General features: G+C 41.0%; 1 protein-coding gene across 6 annotated transcripts in view; it reads left to right on the forward strand.

Annotated features, from left to right (window-relative positions):
* esrrga (estrogen-related receptor gamma a) overlaps window positions 1-19631 on the forward strand; it is a 166864-nt gene that overhangs the window by 101315 nt on the left and 45918 nt on the right. For 3 of the 6 annotated variants that reach the window (XM_074666249.1, XM_074666248.1, XM_074666243.1), the window contains 2 exons: window positions 9518-9942; window positions 16895-17023. In XM_074666249.1, the coding sequence (XP_074522350.1) occupies window positions 9518-9942; window positions 16895-17023 (554 nt within the window). The remainder of the gene's footprint in view (window positions 1-9517; window positions 9943-16894; window positions 17024-19631) is intronic. The other 3 variants (XM_074666247.1, XM_074666245.1, XM_074666246.1) reach the window with 1 other exon arrangement.

The raw sequence follows: 19631 nt of genomic DNA on the forward strand, positions 1-19631 counted from the left end.
ACAGATCAACTCAGTTCAAAAAGAGGAAAATGTGTCAGCATGCACGTCTCGTGGTGCTTTGAAACGATTTCTCTGATTTGAAGTACGTCAGTGTTTGAAGTCTCAGTAAGAAATTCACTTTCTCCTTTTGACCAACAATACATGACTTTTAAATTTACACTAAACCCAATGAGCTGGCTCTGCGCTTTACCTATCAGTAATATTCACAGAACGTCAAATATGTTCTTCCTCTTTCTGAAGGAGTGTTATATTGGAAACCAAATTGAAAAGTGAGCTGTGATCTGAGCCTGTTTAGGAAGGATTTTCTCAGTTTTGACTGATGCTGTGCATTATTGTACATACTTCAGCTCTGCTTCTCCCCCTCTCTCTGCCTGTGATGGATAGGTGTAAATCATCACAATCCTGTTCTGACAGCCCAATTTCCCCAAATCTGATCTGCTTAAAGAATGCAGCTTTGACGCTCTCTTCACTTATGTCCCTTCTCCTCTCCTCTCCTCTCCTCTCCTCTCCTCTCCTCTCCTCTCCTCTCCTCTCCTCTCCTCTCCTCTCCTCTCCTCTCCTCTCCTCTCCTCTCCTCTCCTCTAATGTTTCTTTTCTCCTGTATTCCCCTTTTCCCTCTCTGTATTTCCCAATATCTCCCTCTTTTGCAGCATTGTGCTCATTTCTCTCTTTCTCTATTCCCTCCTCGTCTGTTTCACTCTTCCTCCTCTTCTCCTCCCCCTCCTCCCCCTCTCTCTGCCTCCCTCCTGTGTCACATTTGAAAGCCCCGTCATATTTACTAGAGTGGAAATCCTCTTTCACCATCTGTTTAATAAAATGTGTTTTTAATCCGATCTGGGATATTTTGTTTTTTTCAAACATTTTTTTTTCCGTCCGTACAATTTCATTTGATCAGGCATCTATTGCAGGTCTCTGCTGGTCCCACAGAGAGAGGATGAAGTCGAGTGTTGGACTTCTTCTTTTAAAGAATGAGTGAAATTAAAGACATGCATTTAGGTGTGTGTATGTTTGTCTGCTATGGCTAGTTTCTGGAAATGTTTAGAAGTGTTGTGTCCTTCATGCTTAGTGATAACACTGCTAATCCATACACACTGCCTCCTTCTACACACATCCATACATATAAAGAAGAAGAGACCGGCAAAAGCCCTGAGCAGTGACCTTTTTTATGAGACCAGGTCATAATGTGTGTCCCCGAACATAACCTGCTAACTTGGTGATAATATGCAGAATAGAGATGTGTTGATGTTGCTTGTGTCATTTTTTAATGCAAACTTGTACATTATTCAAATATTATTGCATGTAATGTTTATTTCATGCATTTTCTGATAATTTTGCTTCATATGGCATCAGGCCTGGTTCATGCTACTAAATGATATCATAGCCTTCCACATTGTACACTGCAAAAAACTGTAATCTTATAAAGTGTTTTGGTCTTTTTTAAGTAAAAATTGTCTTATTATACTTTATACTTATCAGAGTAAAAAAATGAGGTTTGAACAGCTTGTAATCAGTAAAAAAAAATCAGCCAATGGAACAAGAAAAAATTGCTTGAAAATTTCCTTGAGACTAGAACAATGTCTAAATACAAGTAACTTTTCTCTTGTTCCATTGGCAGATTTTTTTACTGGTAACAAGCAATTCAGACCTCATTTTTGTCCCTAAATAACTTTAAACAAGACATTATTCTGGATTGGTGATGTGAATTTGGCTCATATTGAGTCTAAAAAGGAATTTTCTACTGAAAAAAAGACAAAAACACTTGATAAGATTTCAGTTTTTGCAGTGTAAAACAAAAGCTGAAGCATATACAGCAAAAGAGTGAAATCTTATCAATTGTTTTTGTCTTATTTTCAGTAAAAATGTCCTTTAAGACTAAATATAAGCCACAATAACTTGACCAGTCCAGGAAAGTGTCTTATTCCAAGTTATTTAAAGACAAAAGTGAGGTCTGAACTGCTTGTAATGAGTAAAAAACATTTGCCAGTGTGGTAAGAAAAATGTACCAGTATTAAGACATTATGCTAGTCTTGACAAGCACATTTCTCTTACCCCACTGGCAGATTTTTTTTTTTACTTGTTTCAAGCAATTCAGACCTCATTCAGTCCTGTATAGTCCTGCATGCACTTCCTGCCAAAAGGAACAACACATCAGAACAACTGATTAGTCCGCTGAGCGGGATCGCCATCAAACATTGCATCTCCTCTTTTTTCTGTGATAGTCACTGTATGTTATATGGTTACATTGGATCAAAATTTTATTTTTATTTATTTATTTTTTTTGTCGTATTAAATTATTTATCAAACATACAACATTGATTCAACAGACAAATCATTGTACTGTACTATTGGCTGTACTCCTGGTGTGCAGCATTCTCCAGGTTACAGAGGCTTGAAGCAGAGTTCTTACAGTAGACACCCACCACTACAAACACAATGACACACAACAGATAAAGGGAGAGAAAGAGGGAGAGAGGGAAGGGGGCAAAGAGGGAGAGACAAAGAGAGAGGTAAGGAGAGAGGGAGACATGGTGACAAAGATAGTGCCTGGCAGCAACACACTTATCAGCAAGTGCTGCGCTAGAAAATGACCTAAATCATCAAGATTCCCATCTGACACACACATACAGGTACACACACACACACACACACAGAAAGGTTTAACATTGCCCTGTTTGCCCTGAACAAGCTCAACCTCTTCATATCTTTTTTCCTGAAATAACAACATCTCCAGTCAGGCTCTCAAACCCAAACCATCTTTTGTTCAGTTCAAGAAAGACTTTGAAAGGAGAGGAATCCCCTTTAATAAAATTTATGAGAGGAAAAAGACGAGAGACAAGACTGAAAAAGAAAGAGAGGTGTATGAAAGTGTGTTTTTTTACTACTCAGCCCTATGAAGAAGCAGTGATATAACATGATACTCCTGTGTCGTTTGTAGGCTGCTGTTTGGATGGCACATAATTCTTAATCAATTGTGTTTGGCTGAGCCTGCCCTGTGGGTGCTGTCTCCCACTGGTTATCCATTCACATCTAGAGTGTGTGCACGCCTCTATATGTGTGTGTGTGTGTGTGTGTGTGTGTGTGTGTGTGTGTGTGTGTGTGTGTGTGTGTGTGTGTGTGTGTGTGTGTGTGTGTGTAAACTTTATAAACCCCAGGATGCATCATAACAGCTTTAGCCCCTCTAGTGTGCCTTTGTAAGTCTTACCCAATTCATTTCACACCTGTGTTTGTGTTTGTGGATAGTTGTGAAAAGCTGTGTGTTTGTTTTGTTAAAATTCATACCTGGAGGAGTCATAATAACACACACACATACAAACACACACACACACAGACAGGAATATAGACACAAACACACATTTCCTCTCCTCTGCCGGTCTTTACGGGCCGACAGCCCATTGGGCAGAATGTGTTTTAGCCATTATCACATTGATTGTATGTAATCAGGGGTTTATTCTGCAGCCAATGAAGTGAATTACAGGTTTCCTGCCCGACTAACACTGTAACAATTGATCTGCTCCCTGTTGTGTATGTGTATGTGTATGTGTGTGTGTGTGTGTGTGTGTATGGTGTAAGGTGGCATGTGGGTGCTGGAAAAAAAAAGAAAAGAGCAATGATAGAGTGTGTTTGTGGAGTGGAGAAGTAGAAGCAACTATGGAGAAGAAAAAAAAAAGGAAAGAGATTGAGACCCAAAGAGAGCAGGAAGGAGAGGGCGAGAGTGAGAGCTCAGTAGGAGGGAGAGTGGTTTAGATTGACTGTCGCTGCGTGAGTTTTTATTTCTTATTTTATTCATTTTCCTCCCTGAAAACAACTATAATCATCCACACACTGTGAGACCGTGAAGCTAAACTCAAACACACCTTATTTCCTCTCTCTGCCTTTAAACTCTGCACACACTTGTAAAAACACATTTCAATTACTATTTGTCCATAAAATCGCACATATAATGGCCCACATTTCGTCCTCCCCTCCAGCCCTTTGCTCCTGCCGCTAAAGAAACTCTCTCGTTGTAATTCTGTTACCAAAACTTCCTCTGTCCATGCAGTGTATCAAACTAACAAGTGGAGTTTACACGTATTGAATTGAGGAGCAGTTCAACAACCCTCCATGGATAGGAGAGCGCTAAAAAGGAGGTAAAATACAGACAGGGACAGAGCAAAGAAAGGGGAATAAACAGACAAGTGTGAGGGCTAAAAAAGCAATTCAGCCTGTTGATGAAATCGTTCTATTCATTTGACTATGGAAATGTAAATGCATTTTTTCCTCCCTTTCCCCTCCTCACTTCATTCTTTAATTCAATGTATTTTCTTTCTCAAAGCATAGCCGGTATCATCTAGATAGAATTGTGTAAGGTTTTCTCCCTCCCTCTTTTTTTTTTTTTTCTTTTTGCTTATTGGACTGTGTGTTCTTATCAGCGCTGAGAGCACAATGCTTGGTGTGATGGAAAGGTATTAGCCAACCTGCTGTAGCTACACTGTCAGCACTTCTCCCTTCTCTGTCTCTACTGTTACCTCTTCTCTTTCCTCTCCCCCCTCTTTCTCCTCCTGCTCACACGTCTGCTCAGTTTTACCACTTTCATTTAGTTTCTGAAATTTAGTCTGGGCAGTGAAATTCCTCTACATATATGTGCATTAATTGTAGCTTTGTGTCTGTTTTGTTTCATGTTTTTTTTGTCATTCAGTCAAAGTCCAGCAAAGCAGACAATCAAACATAAAGTGGAAACAGGATGTTACCTACGCGTCTGATTATTTTTTCAAACATAATTAATGTGCAAACCTACTGAGCGTGTCAGTTTCTCTGTTTTTTCTCTTTCTCTATCTTTCAGCCTCCTCTCCTCCTCTCTGTACCCCGCGGCAGGACAAAAGCAGGGATTGTTTGAGGATCAGTTTGTGTTTATGGCTGCCATCTAGCGAGGCAGTTGTACAAAGATTGTATATAATAAAAGAGTGCGAGTGGAGGCAGAAACACAGACTTCGGGAGCAGACAGTGAGCAGCAGTGGGACACAGAGCGAGGCAGAGAGTAGTTGCTTTAATACGATGATTGTATGTTTGTCCCCGCCAGTTGTCAGAGCGCTGCCTCAGCCCACCGCTCTAATGACAGCTTGTCATACTAAAGTGGCCCACCTTCCTTCAAAACACGCAGAAAAAAATCCTCTTTTTTCCTTACTTTCTTATTGTTGCCCCCTCCCTCCACGTCTCCAACATATTTATCTCTTTTTCATGAGTCACTGTGTCTTTATAAATCGAGTGGAAAAAAGAGACATAAGGGCGAAGAGAAAGAGAAAATGACAGGGATCGAGTTGGAAATGGAGACAAGGTAAAGTGGTAATCTTTTGTGTGTGTGTGTGTGTGTGTGTGTGTGTGTGTGTGTGTGTGTGCGCTCCCTGGGTAAGGGACAGGTAAATAGGCCTGCTGAATATTTGATGTCTGCTGGAACTTAACAGCCACTTTTATCTCTCTGGCCTGGCTGTTTGGGAAACAGTTTCATATCTAGCTGCTGCCTCGAACACTGTTTGTGTGGTTGCTTTTATCATGGGCACACATCCTAAAACATGAAACTACATGAATTAACTCTAATTCCCCTTTTAAAAAGATCCAAAGTGATCTACTATGAAGTCATAAAACACAAAACGATGAGAATAAATGTCCAAAGAAAATGGGAAATTAGGAAATAGGTTTGACTTTTACTTGATTTAAGATGTTACCAGTTTATATTTTGTAAGTTATATGCAAAGTCACTATTGCTCACTTACAAAAAAAATGAAAGCACTCCTTTCTTCATGCCAAACATGATAATAAAACACAGACATGATGACGAGCCGGCGAGCTCAACAGCGAGGCAAGTAGCTAAGAAGTTCCACATACACTCCTTTTATATTTTGTATGATACGTTTTTTAGGACTCATTTTGTCTTTTTATTAAACCGTCACCCCGTTTGAAAACCACAAGGAGTTCACTAAACTATCGTTAGCATTAGCGTTAGCTGCTACAGATAGTGGTAGGGCAGAGGGGATTTACCGTTTGACCTGCAGGTGAAATGATTGAGGACACATTTTTATTGACTTGCCTTTTTGGCCCACTAAGTTCTTAATCTGATGACATAACATTATATTTTCTATTATTTTGCCCATACAGTTGATTTTTTAAGCGACAATACATTTATATAACTTGTTATAGTTCATAAATTTAGCATCTGATCAGCTTAAACTATGTTCAAATCATAGACTGTAAAAACAAATGGACGTCATTTTGCTCGGCTCGAAGTGAGGTCGCCACCAAAACTGCTCCCCCTGATGGCTGGCTGCAGTATAGGTTAAAAAATCTGTCTTTCCAGTCATTCCAGATGGGCTGTGGTCAAACTTTAAAAAATTAATACTCCTCGTAGAAATGTTTCTAAAGTCTGATTGTTGTGGTGATTTGAAGATATGATTTGGCTTCCCTGTATTCAAGTCCCCTTTTTTTTGGAAAGTTTTGTTTTCATTCGTTATACAAGGTTAAAAACAAGGCTTAACATCACGTTTAACGATGATTGACAGCTGCCATTCTCGTATATTTTTTTTGAGGATTGTAAAATATGTCGGGAGGTAGAGTCAGGAAGTGATTAGACTCTCGAAAGGAAAAATTTTTTTACTATTTTTGTCACCCAGCTCCACTCAGATTCTCCCAGAATCCCTCACTGCTCTACTGCGCAGACTCTGGCTGCAACTGCTTCAATGGCTGCGCCTATGACGGGGGAATTTTGGCTTCAAAACCTTATAATGCTAAATCGCGGAGCCACGCTGTCTACTCAATATACAGTCTATTGTCTTAACACATAGTTTATGAAACTCAAAAAGAAATAAAACCTATTTTCTGCTTGTAGGATGTAAAAATAGAGTGCATCATAATGTAAAAATAGAAAGAACTTAAAATCTAATTTTCCTCAAATTTCCTGGGATTGAGAAGAGAAGAGGTAAGCTTTAAATTTGAGCTCTTCTTTGTGTGTGAAATCATCTCACTGCTTACATCTTTCAGCCTCTTAGAAAAACACAGAAGAAGATGATAACACTTAAGCTTGCTCTCCTTTATATAAATCTTGTTAAATACCTAAAACATAAAGAATTGTTTAAAAAAGACAGAGAGTGAGAGACCCAGCTCTCCCTCCTCTTTCTCTTTCTCCCCCTGCACTCATCTGGAGAGCAGACAGGCACAATAAGACTGCTCTTTCAGCACTGAGCCGTCGTTACATAGCGCCATAATTATACTGATAACATACATACATAAATGCATTCAACCTCTCGCTCAGCACAGCGCACTGCCTGTGATTTCTTAATCTTCTTCCCTCTTCTCCCCTCCTCAGAACGCATGTCTTCTTTTTTTTATTCCTTTTATTCCTCCCCCTTTGACTGCCATTATTTTTCATTTATAAGCAGAGTGGGAGAAAAGGAGATGATGGAGGTAAAGAGAGGAAGGGGAAGGGGGAGGAAAAAAAGCGAGAGATGGATGAGAATTTGAGGGAGAGGAAAGAAAAAGAGCGCTTGAGATCTTTTTGCACTTAAACTCTTTCATTTAATGGTACTCTGAGGGATTGACGGTCGAAGGGAGGGGACATAAAAGAGCATAAAGAGTGAAAAAGGAGAGATTAAATCATCACCATCACATCATCATCTTAAATGGCTCTACTCTCTTTTCCTGTCACTACTGTATTTCCTCTCCCTGTGTTGGAACATAGACAAACCTGTGTGATCCCTCAGCGTCTCATCACTCTTTCACACATTTACATTCATTTTGCCATCTTTTATTCTAGTCTCTCTTTTTTCTTTCGCTCTGGAAACTCATTTCTTTCCTTTTACTTTTTTTTTTTTTTTTACCTCACTTCCTTCTTCTTGATTTGTGTCCAAATCTTTCCCACCGTCGTCTTCATTCCAAACTGAAGACCCACCTTAGCATCAGATAAATGGATTTATAGACATTGGTGAATACCACAAAGCCACGATTAATGGAGTCACTGAATTAGATGAAACTGTAGGAAGCGGAGGGAAGAGGAGGTGGTGGGAATAAAATATATGATGAAAAAGGACGGGGGGCAAAGGGCCAGAGTATTGTACATTATAAATGTCATGTCACTTTATGAAAGGAAAAATGGTTCTAAAAAAAGCCCTGAAATTCTGGAGAGGAGTGTTTTTGCCTCAGAGTATCTGTGTTGACTCGGCTAAAGAGAAAGAAGTGTTTCGTCCCAGCAAACAGCTAGGCTGCAGATTAAAAGTGAACATTCCTCATGCTAAATTGGTGTCTGTCGTACACTCCTCCTTCTCTGTTCTGTCCATAAAACTGTCTCTCTGTCTGTCTGTCTGCCTGTTTTCCCTTCTCCATCCACCCCCATCCTTCCCCTCACCAGACCGTCTCTCCATTCTCCGTCAAGGCCCTGTCTGTGTTTTATGGGTCCCTGTAGAACAGGGATCTTTTACAGGCCGACTGGACTTTAGAAGCCCCTCGTTTAGCAGCATCCTGCCTTAATTAAAAACCCCTTTTGTGCTTTCTGCCTTTAACAATGAAATGGGAGAGACGGGAGGGCAGGGTTAGAGGAAGAGACAGTGGTGATGCAGAGAGGAAGAGAGGGAGAGAAGGAGAGATGGCGGTGAATAGGAAGTGATAGGGAGACAGGCAGATAGATAGTACGGTAGACAAAAGGGAGGGATGGAAAGATATGGACAGAGAGAAGATAGCTGTTAATTACAACTGCCATTAACAAGGCGCGAGCCAGCATCCTCAGGGAGAGGAGGAAGGAAGCTCAGGTGGGGAGAGGAGGGGAAAAAGAAGGGGAGCACATAGACAAAAGGAGAGGAACACCTCGATGAAGAGAGAACTGTACACTTTAAATACTCTGGCAGTGATATTCCTCCAGATTTTGCTTCAGTAACCATTTCTGCCATCATGTGTGTCCCTGTGTGTGTCAGGGTAAGGTGTGTGTGTGTGTACTCGTGACGATCATGTATGTGTGAGGCTGTCTTTGGGATGATTGAACAGCAGAGAGGCTGCTTACTGATTACCTTCATGTAGAACAAGCTGCTATTGACTGCAGAGTGACGGATGACCGTCGGCCCCAAGCGTGTGTATGCGTTTCTGGGGCTGTGTGGTGCTGCAGATGCTTCTCTGCTGCGCTTTTTTACTCAAGGGTAATCCAAACAAACCACTGTCTTTTTCATGTTTTTAAGTCTCTTTTCCTTTTTATTCAACTCTGCACCCCTTCTTCTTTCTTCTTTCTCCCTAAAAGAAAAGCATATGTGATGGATGGATTGTGTGTGTGTGTGTCATTTATAGAGCTTGTCAGGCTCTGTGGAAAAATATAAATCCATCATAGGCAGTGACATTGAGGAAATACAACAGCATTAGTACAAATGATTGCTGTAATTGAGCTTGAACAGTGCCTGAACTTTACTGTTTTTCCTCTCATGTTGAGGGCAGCTTTTCCTGAACTCTCCACAATTTCTTGTAACACAACGTTCACCCTCTTCTTCTGTTTGTTCCTATTTCACCCCCTCAGGCTTCTCTGCAGAATGTCCAGTAAGGAGCGCCACCTTGACTCCAACTGTCCGTCCTCGTACATAAAGACTGAGCCGTCTAGTCCTGCCTCCCTGACTGACAGTCTAAACCATCACTCCCCCGGTGGCTCCAGCGACGCCTCAGGCTCCTATTCGTCTACGATGAACGGCCATCCCAACGGCTTAGACTCCCCGAGCCTCTACGGCTCCAATGCAGGGCCCCTGGGTCCTGCAGGCGGTCCCGGGTCGAAGCGTTACGAGGACTGCTCATCAACAATTGGGGAAGATTCACAGATTAAGTGTGAATACATGTTGAATTCAATGCCCAAGAGGCTGTGCCTGGTATGCGGGGACATTGCGTCAGGGTACCACTACGGCGTGGCATCCTGTGAGGCCTGCAAGGCCTTCTTCAAACGCACCATCCAAGGTTGGCTTTCATTTCAACTTTTTTCTTTAATAACCTCTTTCTGTCAGCAATATCGTAACTTTCTGCCTGAGTCTCTCGTTCTGTATGAATAGCTCAGTTTTTACCTCAGCAACAAAAGCTGCAGATGTGTTGTCATAGTTTCAACTGTATACAAAATATGCTTTCATTTCCATTGTGCCATTTTTGTGTTAAAGGGAAATTGTCCAATAAGTTGCCAAATAGTTTAGCAGCAACTTCTTAAATTTCTTTTCAACTTTAAACTCCCACTTTTTTAGTTTTGAGCTCATTTGCATCCACCTGAGTCGTTAAAGTAGATCCAGGACATAGGAAAAGAGCCCCAGGCCAGATGTGAACCCAGATTTTTATATGGTACACGTCTCCTCCTGTCTGTTAACTGAGCCACCAGGACACCCACCGCAACCTATTTTTTCCTTTGTCCTTCACCATTTATCTTTCTGTCATGCATATGGGAGCACACACACACACACACTCGCTCACACACTCACAAATAAGTATCCAACCACATTCATGCATACCCACCAATTCCCAGCCATGCCCCCTGTTAGCCTCAACCTTGACCTCTTCATCAACAGCAAAGAGTAATTTCCAGTCGGTGTTTGCGTTTTGGGATCTGGCTGCTTGTGTTCACAGGAAGCGTGTTAGCTATAAGCCCGTTGTCTAGGAGATAACTTAGTGTCAGAGTAAGGTCAGAGGTTATGTCTAGAGGTCGTTAGTTCAGGTTAGGGGGAGAGGAGAGAACGGATAGAGCAGTAATCCACATGATGAGAAGAGTACCAGGAATTAGGCTTAGTAATCCTTTGCTCATCTCTTGTTGGGGCCAGAAGTAGTCCAGGAAGTGCACAGGTATTTAAGCTCATCAGTTTTCTGGAATTTCAGTTCACACAAAACTCATACCATTTAGGATTTTATCTATTCTTTTAAGAAAAGAGCGTGTCAGATAACTGGTTAACTGTAGTGCAAGTCAGTCATAAACATAGTTGAGAAATACTCCAGCAATGGGATAAATGACTTTAATATTTTTCTTCTCCTGAACTGAAAACAAGCTTTACAATATGTGGTGAATGAAAAGCCACAAATTTTTAAAAACATAACTTACATTATGAATTTCTTTGGTTGTATTGTGCTTTTCACGCAAAGTACTGACTAAGATAATGCTGGGAAAACCAATTAGATAGTAAAGAGTGTTTTGTTTTTTTAAAATAGTGATATAATATAAAAATTCTCTGAATTGTGTTTTCTCCTCTATTGACCATTCAAAGCACTTTTACGCTACGTGTCACACTCATACCACATCCATACACTGATAGCAGAGGATGCTAAGTAAAGAAAAGTATGTAGTCCCATTCACACTCTGCCGGGTCCAGTTTGGGTTTCAGTGTCTTACTCAAGGACATTTTGCTCTAAGACGTTAGGAGCTGAAGTACATCCACCAATTTTTTGGTTGATAAGGGATGGGTACTGCATTAGGTATTTTATAGGTACCGACCAAATTCTGTTAAAGTATCAGGTACCGATTCACATAAAATCCAAAGGTACCATATTTAGATGCCTAAATGCATCCTTGTGAGTGTGAGGGAGTGGAAGAGTAGGTGATTTTCCATGCTGGACATGAACACAGCATTTCAAGGTTATATATTGAAGAATACAGATGTTAAATGGAAAAAAATATATATTTTATTATCAAACAAATTGACATTCTTTACCAAATAAGCACAAAAAAGTACCGACAATTGGTACTGTTGAGTACTGATACCGATTGCCAGGTACCGGGCATCGGTACCGTATCATTTCACATGTAAAAGGTACCCATCCCTACTGTTGATAGATGACTTATAAGGCCACAGCATCCCATATTTGCCAGCAGTTTCTAGATACACTCCCTATTTTATTAAGTGTCTCTCAAGCCCCCTAATCCATTTATTCTACGTGAGGACGTCATCTTTGCAAACAAGTCTTGAATGTAAAACAAGTTAAATCTTTCACCAAATATGTGATATTAATTTTTTGATAAAACCCTTTTTTTGCAAGAATTTCCTTTATGATTTTTGTAGACAATTAATAAAATATTTTTAAAAAAGAACAAATTAACCCAAAGACACGTAACACACTTTTTGTCAGAAAAATCAGGAAAAACTCATTGAATTTAATTTTACAACCCATTTCTACCTGGTATGTGAGTAATTGATGAAAAATTAAATATTTTACTGATGATGTGATGATTAAGATGATTTGTTTAAGTTTTTGAAATAGTTAATAAGCCTCATCAGTCACCAGTTCAGCCCTCTTGTCAAGCCACCAGCCAGCCGGCCACCATTGATCCATTGAGACAGTCAGTCAGTCAGTCATATCAGACAGGATTCATCTATCTGCCTTTCCATCCATCCACCTATCTGTCGCTGCTTTCTTTTGCCTCCGATAAGCAGCTTTCCCAGTAAAGCCCCAGAGAGACAGAGACACAGAGAGAGACGGGGAAATGTGGGGGGGTTAAAGTCTTACATCCACTAGATGGTCACCACTACCTAGAGATGACCTGTATGTGTTTATTATGGGATGAGAGATCAGGACATGGTGCAATCCTCACAAAGAGATTGGAGAACACACAAAGCAAGATAAAGGCAGGCATACACACACACACACACACACACACACACACACACACACACACACACACACACACACACACACACACTGAATACACACAAACACACACACACACGCTAAGCAAACTTATAGAAACACGTTCACATATGGACACCCAACACACATGAATAGACCACACACATGACTGTGTAATCACTTTATGTATAGGTTTGACCCTTAATTCAACCGTCATCGCAGTGGGGTCTAATAGTTCACCAGTTCCACATGTCTCATTTCATTTGGAGGGCTTGTTAAAGGTTATATAGGTGAGCCCACAGTCACAGATTAAATACGGGAGGCCAGCAAACATATAGATATGATGCTGTGTTGACAGCATAGACTCTAGAAGTATGACCTTGAATAGATTTAAAGCAATACTCTATCCCTCTCACTTTCGTTCCCTTATTTTCACGTTATTTGTAATCCTCCCTTCTCCTGAAGTGGACATGTTGCAGATCAGGAAGGCCGGAGTTCGAGGTTATGGGTCAATACTTTGACAAAGCTAGTTACTTACTGGGACTGCTGTCACGAAAGGATGTGACGAAGCAGTTGTGCCGAACATATGGACGGGACAGGACGGCACTTGGAAACTAGAGCTACCATAAGGATGAAGTGGAAAGAAGCTGTTTCCTTTTTCAAAAGTCAAACAGCAAAAAAAAAAAAAGTTAAAGGCACAATTTGCAAAATGACAGCCACATACTTTCTTATATTTTTCCACTTCATTTATGAATTTATATGTAGATATAGCTCCTCATATTTAAAAAATGTATATATTTCCCTGCAGTGTTTTTGCTACGGTGTCTTGGCTTGTCTTTTTTTGGATGCAGGCTGAGCAGTCTTGGATCCACTGGAACAAATGGGTCATGACATTATATTTGGCTAGCACACAAGCCAAACTCATCCACAGATAGTGTGGCTATGTGTAACCCTGTGCACATTTGTGTGGGCTCTAGCTCGTCCACATGAATTAGTGCAAGTTTAATGTGTACTTGTGCACATACGCCAGTGTTTGTGCATATCAGTGTGTGTTAATGTGCATATCTTGGCTGGAAAGCAGGGCCAGCCTCAGATGGGCAGCAGCAGACATATTGGTATGTTTCAACCCATTAGCCAATAAAACCGCAGGTAATCACCAAAAAAACACCTCCAGCTGGACAGGGAGGAGAGCACAGGGTGGGAGAGGAGAGGCGATGAGAGGGGTTGAGAAGAGGGGTGTACATGGGTTTGGATACACAAGAAGTTGAAACAAGGAATGAGAGAAAAAGGAGAGGGGAGAGAGGGTGAACCGGGCACACGGATGTAAAAAGGAATTAGCTCCGTGTGTGTGTTGTGTGTGTTTGTGCAAGTGTGTGTGTCACAGCATGGAGGAAGTGGCTCTGGCAGCTGCTGTTTCTGTGGCGTCAGTCCAGCGACACCTGACAACCTGCATCTATCACTCCCTTATTGAGAGAGAGGGATAAAGGGGAGTGGGGAGGGAGGGGAAAGGGAGATAAAATGGAAAGAGGAAGTTAGTAAGAGGGGAGAGAAAAAAGGAGACATGAGCAGGAAAGAGGAAGGTTAGAAAGATAATGGTGATGTAATGAAAGGGACTAAGTCAAGTGAGGTGAAATTGGTTAATGGGAGTAAAGAGATTGGAGTTCATCTAGCCTTGACAGAAACACACAACGTGTCATACAGTTTAATAAAAAAAACATACTGAGTCACTTTTATTTAAGCAGTTTAGAGATATTTTTTTAAAAAAACAGGTTTTTAAAAAAAATGTGGGCCAACCTTACATTAAGACGTATTTGGAAATATAGTGTTTGCAGGGATTAAAACAATCAAAGACTACACAACAACATCCACATTGCACTCTGTACAATGACGGTCAATTGTCATGCTGCAGGTGGACATTCACACACATCTCAAAGGAGATTGCAGGGGATTTGAGGCCCTCGGATATCCTTTCTCACTCACACTAACGCACATATACAAGCTCACACGTCATACATAGAAAGCTCAGAGACCTTCTTCGCTCTGAGCCCACCCTGCTGCACAATAAGACATTTAAAGACTGACGCAGGGGTATGCCATTTTGGTATCAACATTTCTTTTCCAATTCTTTTACATACTTATATCTGAGCGTACCTCTTCATGATACACACGTTAAAAAGATGAAAATCATGCCTTTGTAATATGAGCCTGAAAAAACGATCCCCTCTTTAACAGCTTGTTACATCCGCTACCTTTAACACAGATATTCTCCAGTTAAGTGAAAATCACTTTCAGGTGAGTTACTGTAAATTAAAGTTTAACAGATTTGCCATATCTATCCAAGGTGTCACTTTAATAAAATACCAACACGATTTGTTATTATTATTGCCTCCTACAGTCCACTCTCTCAGCAGCACTCAGCATACGTGAACACATTTAGCCTTCTTGCTACCCTCTCTATAAGTGGCTCTTTACTGCAGTTATCCATTTAGCCTGTTTAGCCTTGCACTAACAAGGCTTTTTACTGACCATCCATTAACCCACGCAGATTCCATGTCGTTAGCACATTTAGCTTCAGTGCTAGCTAAGTGTCCCTCTTAATAGCTGAATTAATCCGCTCTTTCTGTATTATCAGCATGTAAAGGTTGGGTGTCGGCTAACTAGTCCCATTAGTGGTGTCCATTAGACTGCAAGGGCCATTCCCCTAGCATTTAGCATGTTTAGCCTTTTACTTTAACTAACAAGGGCCATTAATGAGCATCTTGTCAGCCATTAAGGAGTGTTAGTGCATTTAGCCCTTTTCCAAGCTAACTAGCCCCCTTAATCAGCCCAGTAATGAGAAACATCCTCTCCTCAGCAGCAGTCAATAGTAATCACTGTTTACTCTCTTTCAGTGGGAGATGCATGGGCTTGCTGTGTTACTGTAATTGTCAGGTGGGCACAGGAGGAAGGAAACAATTTGTAGTTTTGGGTTAGCATCTCAGTAAAATTGAATAAACCTTCCTGAACAAATAAACAGTTTAGAGCAATTCTTCAACAGTCTAAAAATGTCCAGATGAATCAAACATGTGCTCTGTGCTCTGGGCTGTGGGGAAGCAAATAACTAAGTGAAAGAAATGAGCCGAAGTGGAGCAGAGGGAGGGTGGAAATTAGAAAACAAAACAGCAGGATCAATGGGGCCAGCGAACAGGAAGGAAAGAAAAAAGAGATGGTTCTGGAAAAAGACATACATATAGCAACAAACACATTTGGAAAATCAAGTAATGTTGTGAGGGAGAAACAGGCAAGTTTGATTTAAGCCACAAACAAAACAATGATTTCATCAAATAGGCTGAGGTTCAATAAGAAGTTCTCTTCAACAGTGAGGAGGAAACAATGAGGCAGTGATCAATTCAAGGTAAAAGTGGTATTAACCTCTAACACACTCAGGTGTTGTTGTTTTAGTTGGCATAGTTGTTAAGTTAATAGACTTAAATGGGCTGATAATCTGAGCCTGAGCCCTGCACCGGCTTGTTACTCAGAGTATACTGAAGCTTGTCACGCAACCTCAGCTTTCCCGAGCAGTGACACCTGCTCATACGTCTGTTATTTGTCTCACTTTGAATCACTGATGCATTTACTAAACAGCTGATAAAGACTTAAACCATGGGATTTAAGATCAGAACAAAAGCTGGTGTCGAGGTCAAAGGTCCAGACCAATGTAGCTGCTCCAACACTCACAGAGGGGTGTCACCTTGTATTTTAGGTGTCTAACTCAGGGGTGGCCAACCTGCTGCTCGAGAGCCACATTTGGCTCTTTGATCCATTTATAAAAATAGATATAAATAGTTATGAGCAGTGGTGTGCCGATCAATCTAAAATATTGAAATACTGATGCCAACATTGGGATCAGTATTGATCAATGTTTGGGTGTACACATTGATACTTAAGTTTCAGTTTCTCTTCTCTAGTACGAATTCAAACACACTAACACAATAATCCTCACTTTGAAAATTTGAAATGTATTGATTTTTATTTTATGTCATTTAGTTTATATGTGAGAGGAAGTGTGTTTGTAAGACCAGGGAAGTGATGTGGCTCTCCGTAGTACCACGGTAATTTTTGTGGCTCTTAGTATCTGTCTGGTTGGCCACCCCTGGTCTAACCATATCTGTGTTTTCTCTGTGTCATTCATTATTGTAATGTGATATGTCAGAGACTCTGTTGAGAAGTGTGTGCAGAGTACAGATATCTCACACACTTTTAGGGACCTTTTTGTTGATGTATTTGTCTAAAATGAGCCCTTTTTTCTCTTTTACTCCAACATGTTTACATACAGGCAACATTGAGTACAGCTGTCCCGCCACCAACGAATGCGAGATCACCAAGAGGAGACGCAAGTCGTGCCAGGCCTGCCGCTTCATGAAGTGTCTGACTGTGGGCATGCTGAGGGAGGGTAAGGGAAAAGGTCTCTTCCTTATCTTTATCTGTTAATCGTGCTACATGTAGCATTTGAAAAAGCCTATTTACTAAGTTTATTTAAATCTTGTTGGAAGCTTCACTACCAGAACATGAGCTGGTGTGCACTCTGGTTTTCAAACGTGATTTTAATTTTCCTAAAGCTCTTGAAAAAGCTTGTAAGTTATTTCTCAAAATGTAATGTTAACAGTCAAATATTCACAAAAAGAGGTTTTGTCTTCAGTTTAAATGTCGCCAATGCCTTACATTCAGGATAATCATCTATTTGTAGATAAAATGATTATTTATTAATTCTTAGCAATGCTACATGTAACACTTATATGATGTTGTTAACTGTCCTTTGAACACTTGGTGTGTTTCTATCTCTGTCTACTTTTACTTTTACATTATCCTCATGTGTTTACAGGAAGTTTTCTGTCTATTCATGACACCTGTCTGCTTCTTTATCACATCTTTCTTACTGTCTAACAGGAACTGTCCGATTCTCTTTCCTTACATGTTCATGTTTGACTTCCACCTCTAAAAGTAACATTCAGTTATTGCTGAGGGCATGTTTACATCTAAAGGCCCAGTGCAAAGAAGTCACATCATCACATTTAACAATAGTTTGACGTTGAGGAAAGGAACAGAAACACCCGAGATGTGATCTGCCCCACGCCGCTCTGATTAAATACACTCACTCTCTCATTTTCACACTCCCCCGTTGCCTCTGCCTCTTTCTCTCCCTCTCGTCTGCCCACCTCTGACCTTTCTACTCCCACTGCACTTCCAACGATGAAAGGAGGGAGAGGAGTGGCGAGGGATGAAGAGGAGGGCCGATAAAGAGGGAGGGAGAGAGGCATAGCAGGAGAGGGGAGGCTGGAGAAAACCAGGGGGAGGCGGGGAGGGAGAAGAGATTGATTTATAGGAGCAGAGGAGAGGGACCAGGGGAGGATGAGAGGCAGGGGGAGGATGGTTGAATGAAGCAGAAAGTGTGTGTGAGAGAGAAAGGAGAAGAGAGGAGGGTCAAGGTTGTAATTGATGGGAGACCTGGCCTACGCCCCCTTCCTTACAGTGGTCAGGGAGCGTGCCTCTGCCGACGCCTGCCAGCCCTCCCTCCATCTATTCCTGTCTTCATCTCTTCCTCCAGTTCTCCCACTCTGTTTCACTGTTTTCTGTTGCTTTTCCTCTGCTTGTTTTTCATCCTTTCTCCTCTTAGTTTACTGCTCTATCCATCCTGTTGGTACCATAACACTCAAGCAAACCTGCAGCTTTTTCACCCAATCAAACACTGTTAGGTAAACCCCTGATGTATAGCGGTACAAAGGTAAAATAAAATCAGAAACATGCACATTTTTATGTCTTAAACTTCAGTGAAATCAGTAATATAAAAAACAATTGAATTTAAAAACTGTTAGATTTTAATTTTTCATACTTCCATGTAAAAAAAAAACAAATCTCACTCTTGAACTCTTACAAAATGGGGAAGTATTAAAGCCTCGAGCAGTTTTTCCTCACAGAAACACGCTCATCTCTCCTCTACCCATCTCTTCTGTCTGACTGCCTTTGTGCACACACACACACATTTCCAACAAGCTGCTGTCGTAGCGTTTGTTCTCCCAGTCGATCTGACATCGGCAGAACCCATGTCTCATCTCCTGTTTTGTCTCGTGCATGTGTGTGTGTGGCCACAAACACAGACACACACACGTGTAAGTGCATGTATTATTGGCAGCTCCAACAGTCTCACAGCTCACACAGCTCAGACTCCATCCTCCTCCTGGACACAGACACCACATTGCTTTATCAATAAAGTCCAGACAGAGCTCCATGCAGAAGAGAATACAGCATCTGCTGTATGTTGTGTTTCTGCTCAACAATAAAAAAAGAGGTACGTAGTTGTTTTACTGATTGTAACTCCTGAGGATGTGGTTTGTTCTCTTGGCGTTGAGAGCAGAACCATGGCTGCATTTTGTTGCCGCTGCTCCTCTGCTGCACACACATACATCATGACCACGCACACACATACCTAGAGTTACATATATATACATCAACATGACAGACCACAGCCAACCCATTTGTTGTACTGGGTGTGAATTTAATACAGGAGGCCCCGCTCTACATATGAATAAGGGTCATTTGGAAAATTGATATACCCATTTTCCTACATTTTCTTTTTTGTGCCCTTCTTGAACTGGGGTATTTGAAAAGATCAATACAGATACAAAGCCTTATGTATGTCTTTAATTCAACCTTTGTCCCCTGGCCTTCATGACAGATGGTCATGTTCTGTGTTTCAACCTTCTGTGGATGTTTGTCGTCTTTTAACAAAGCAGGTGAATTGAACATGGACTCAGGCTTAGTGATCCTCAGGCATTAAAGAGCAAACACTCTTTACTTTCCATCTTTGGAGATAGATGCAAAGAGGAAGCTGAGACTGTTTTCAAATGGTCTGGCAACACTGTGCTGACCTGTCACACCAAAAGTGTGCATAACTATTAGCCTTAATTAAAACAGCAGTTTATTTCCAGCATAATGTGCCAAAAGTGGTGAAGTCAGGGTTATGATAACTTTTTTTTGAAGCAGATGGTGAAAATGTCTAATTCTGTTGTTTGCAC

This window comes from Halichoeres trimaculatus, unplaced genomic scaffold (genome assembly GCF_033239565.1).
Source record: "Halichoeres trimaculatus isolate MK-OKI-2021-1 unplaced genomic scaffold, fHalTri1.1 fHalTri1_scaffold_3, whole genome shotgun sequence".
In the NCBI taxonomy this organism is placed as follows: Eukaryota; Metazoa; Chordata; class Actinopteri; order Labriformes; family Labridae; genus Halichoeres; species Halichoeres trimaculatus.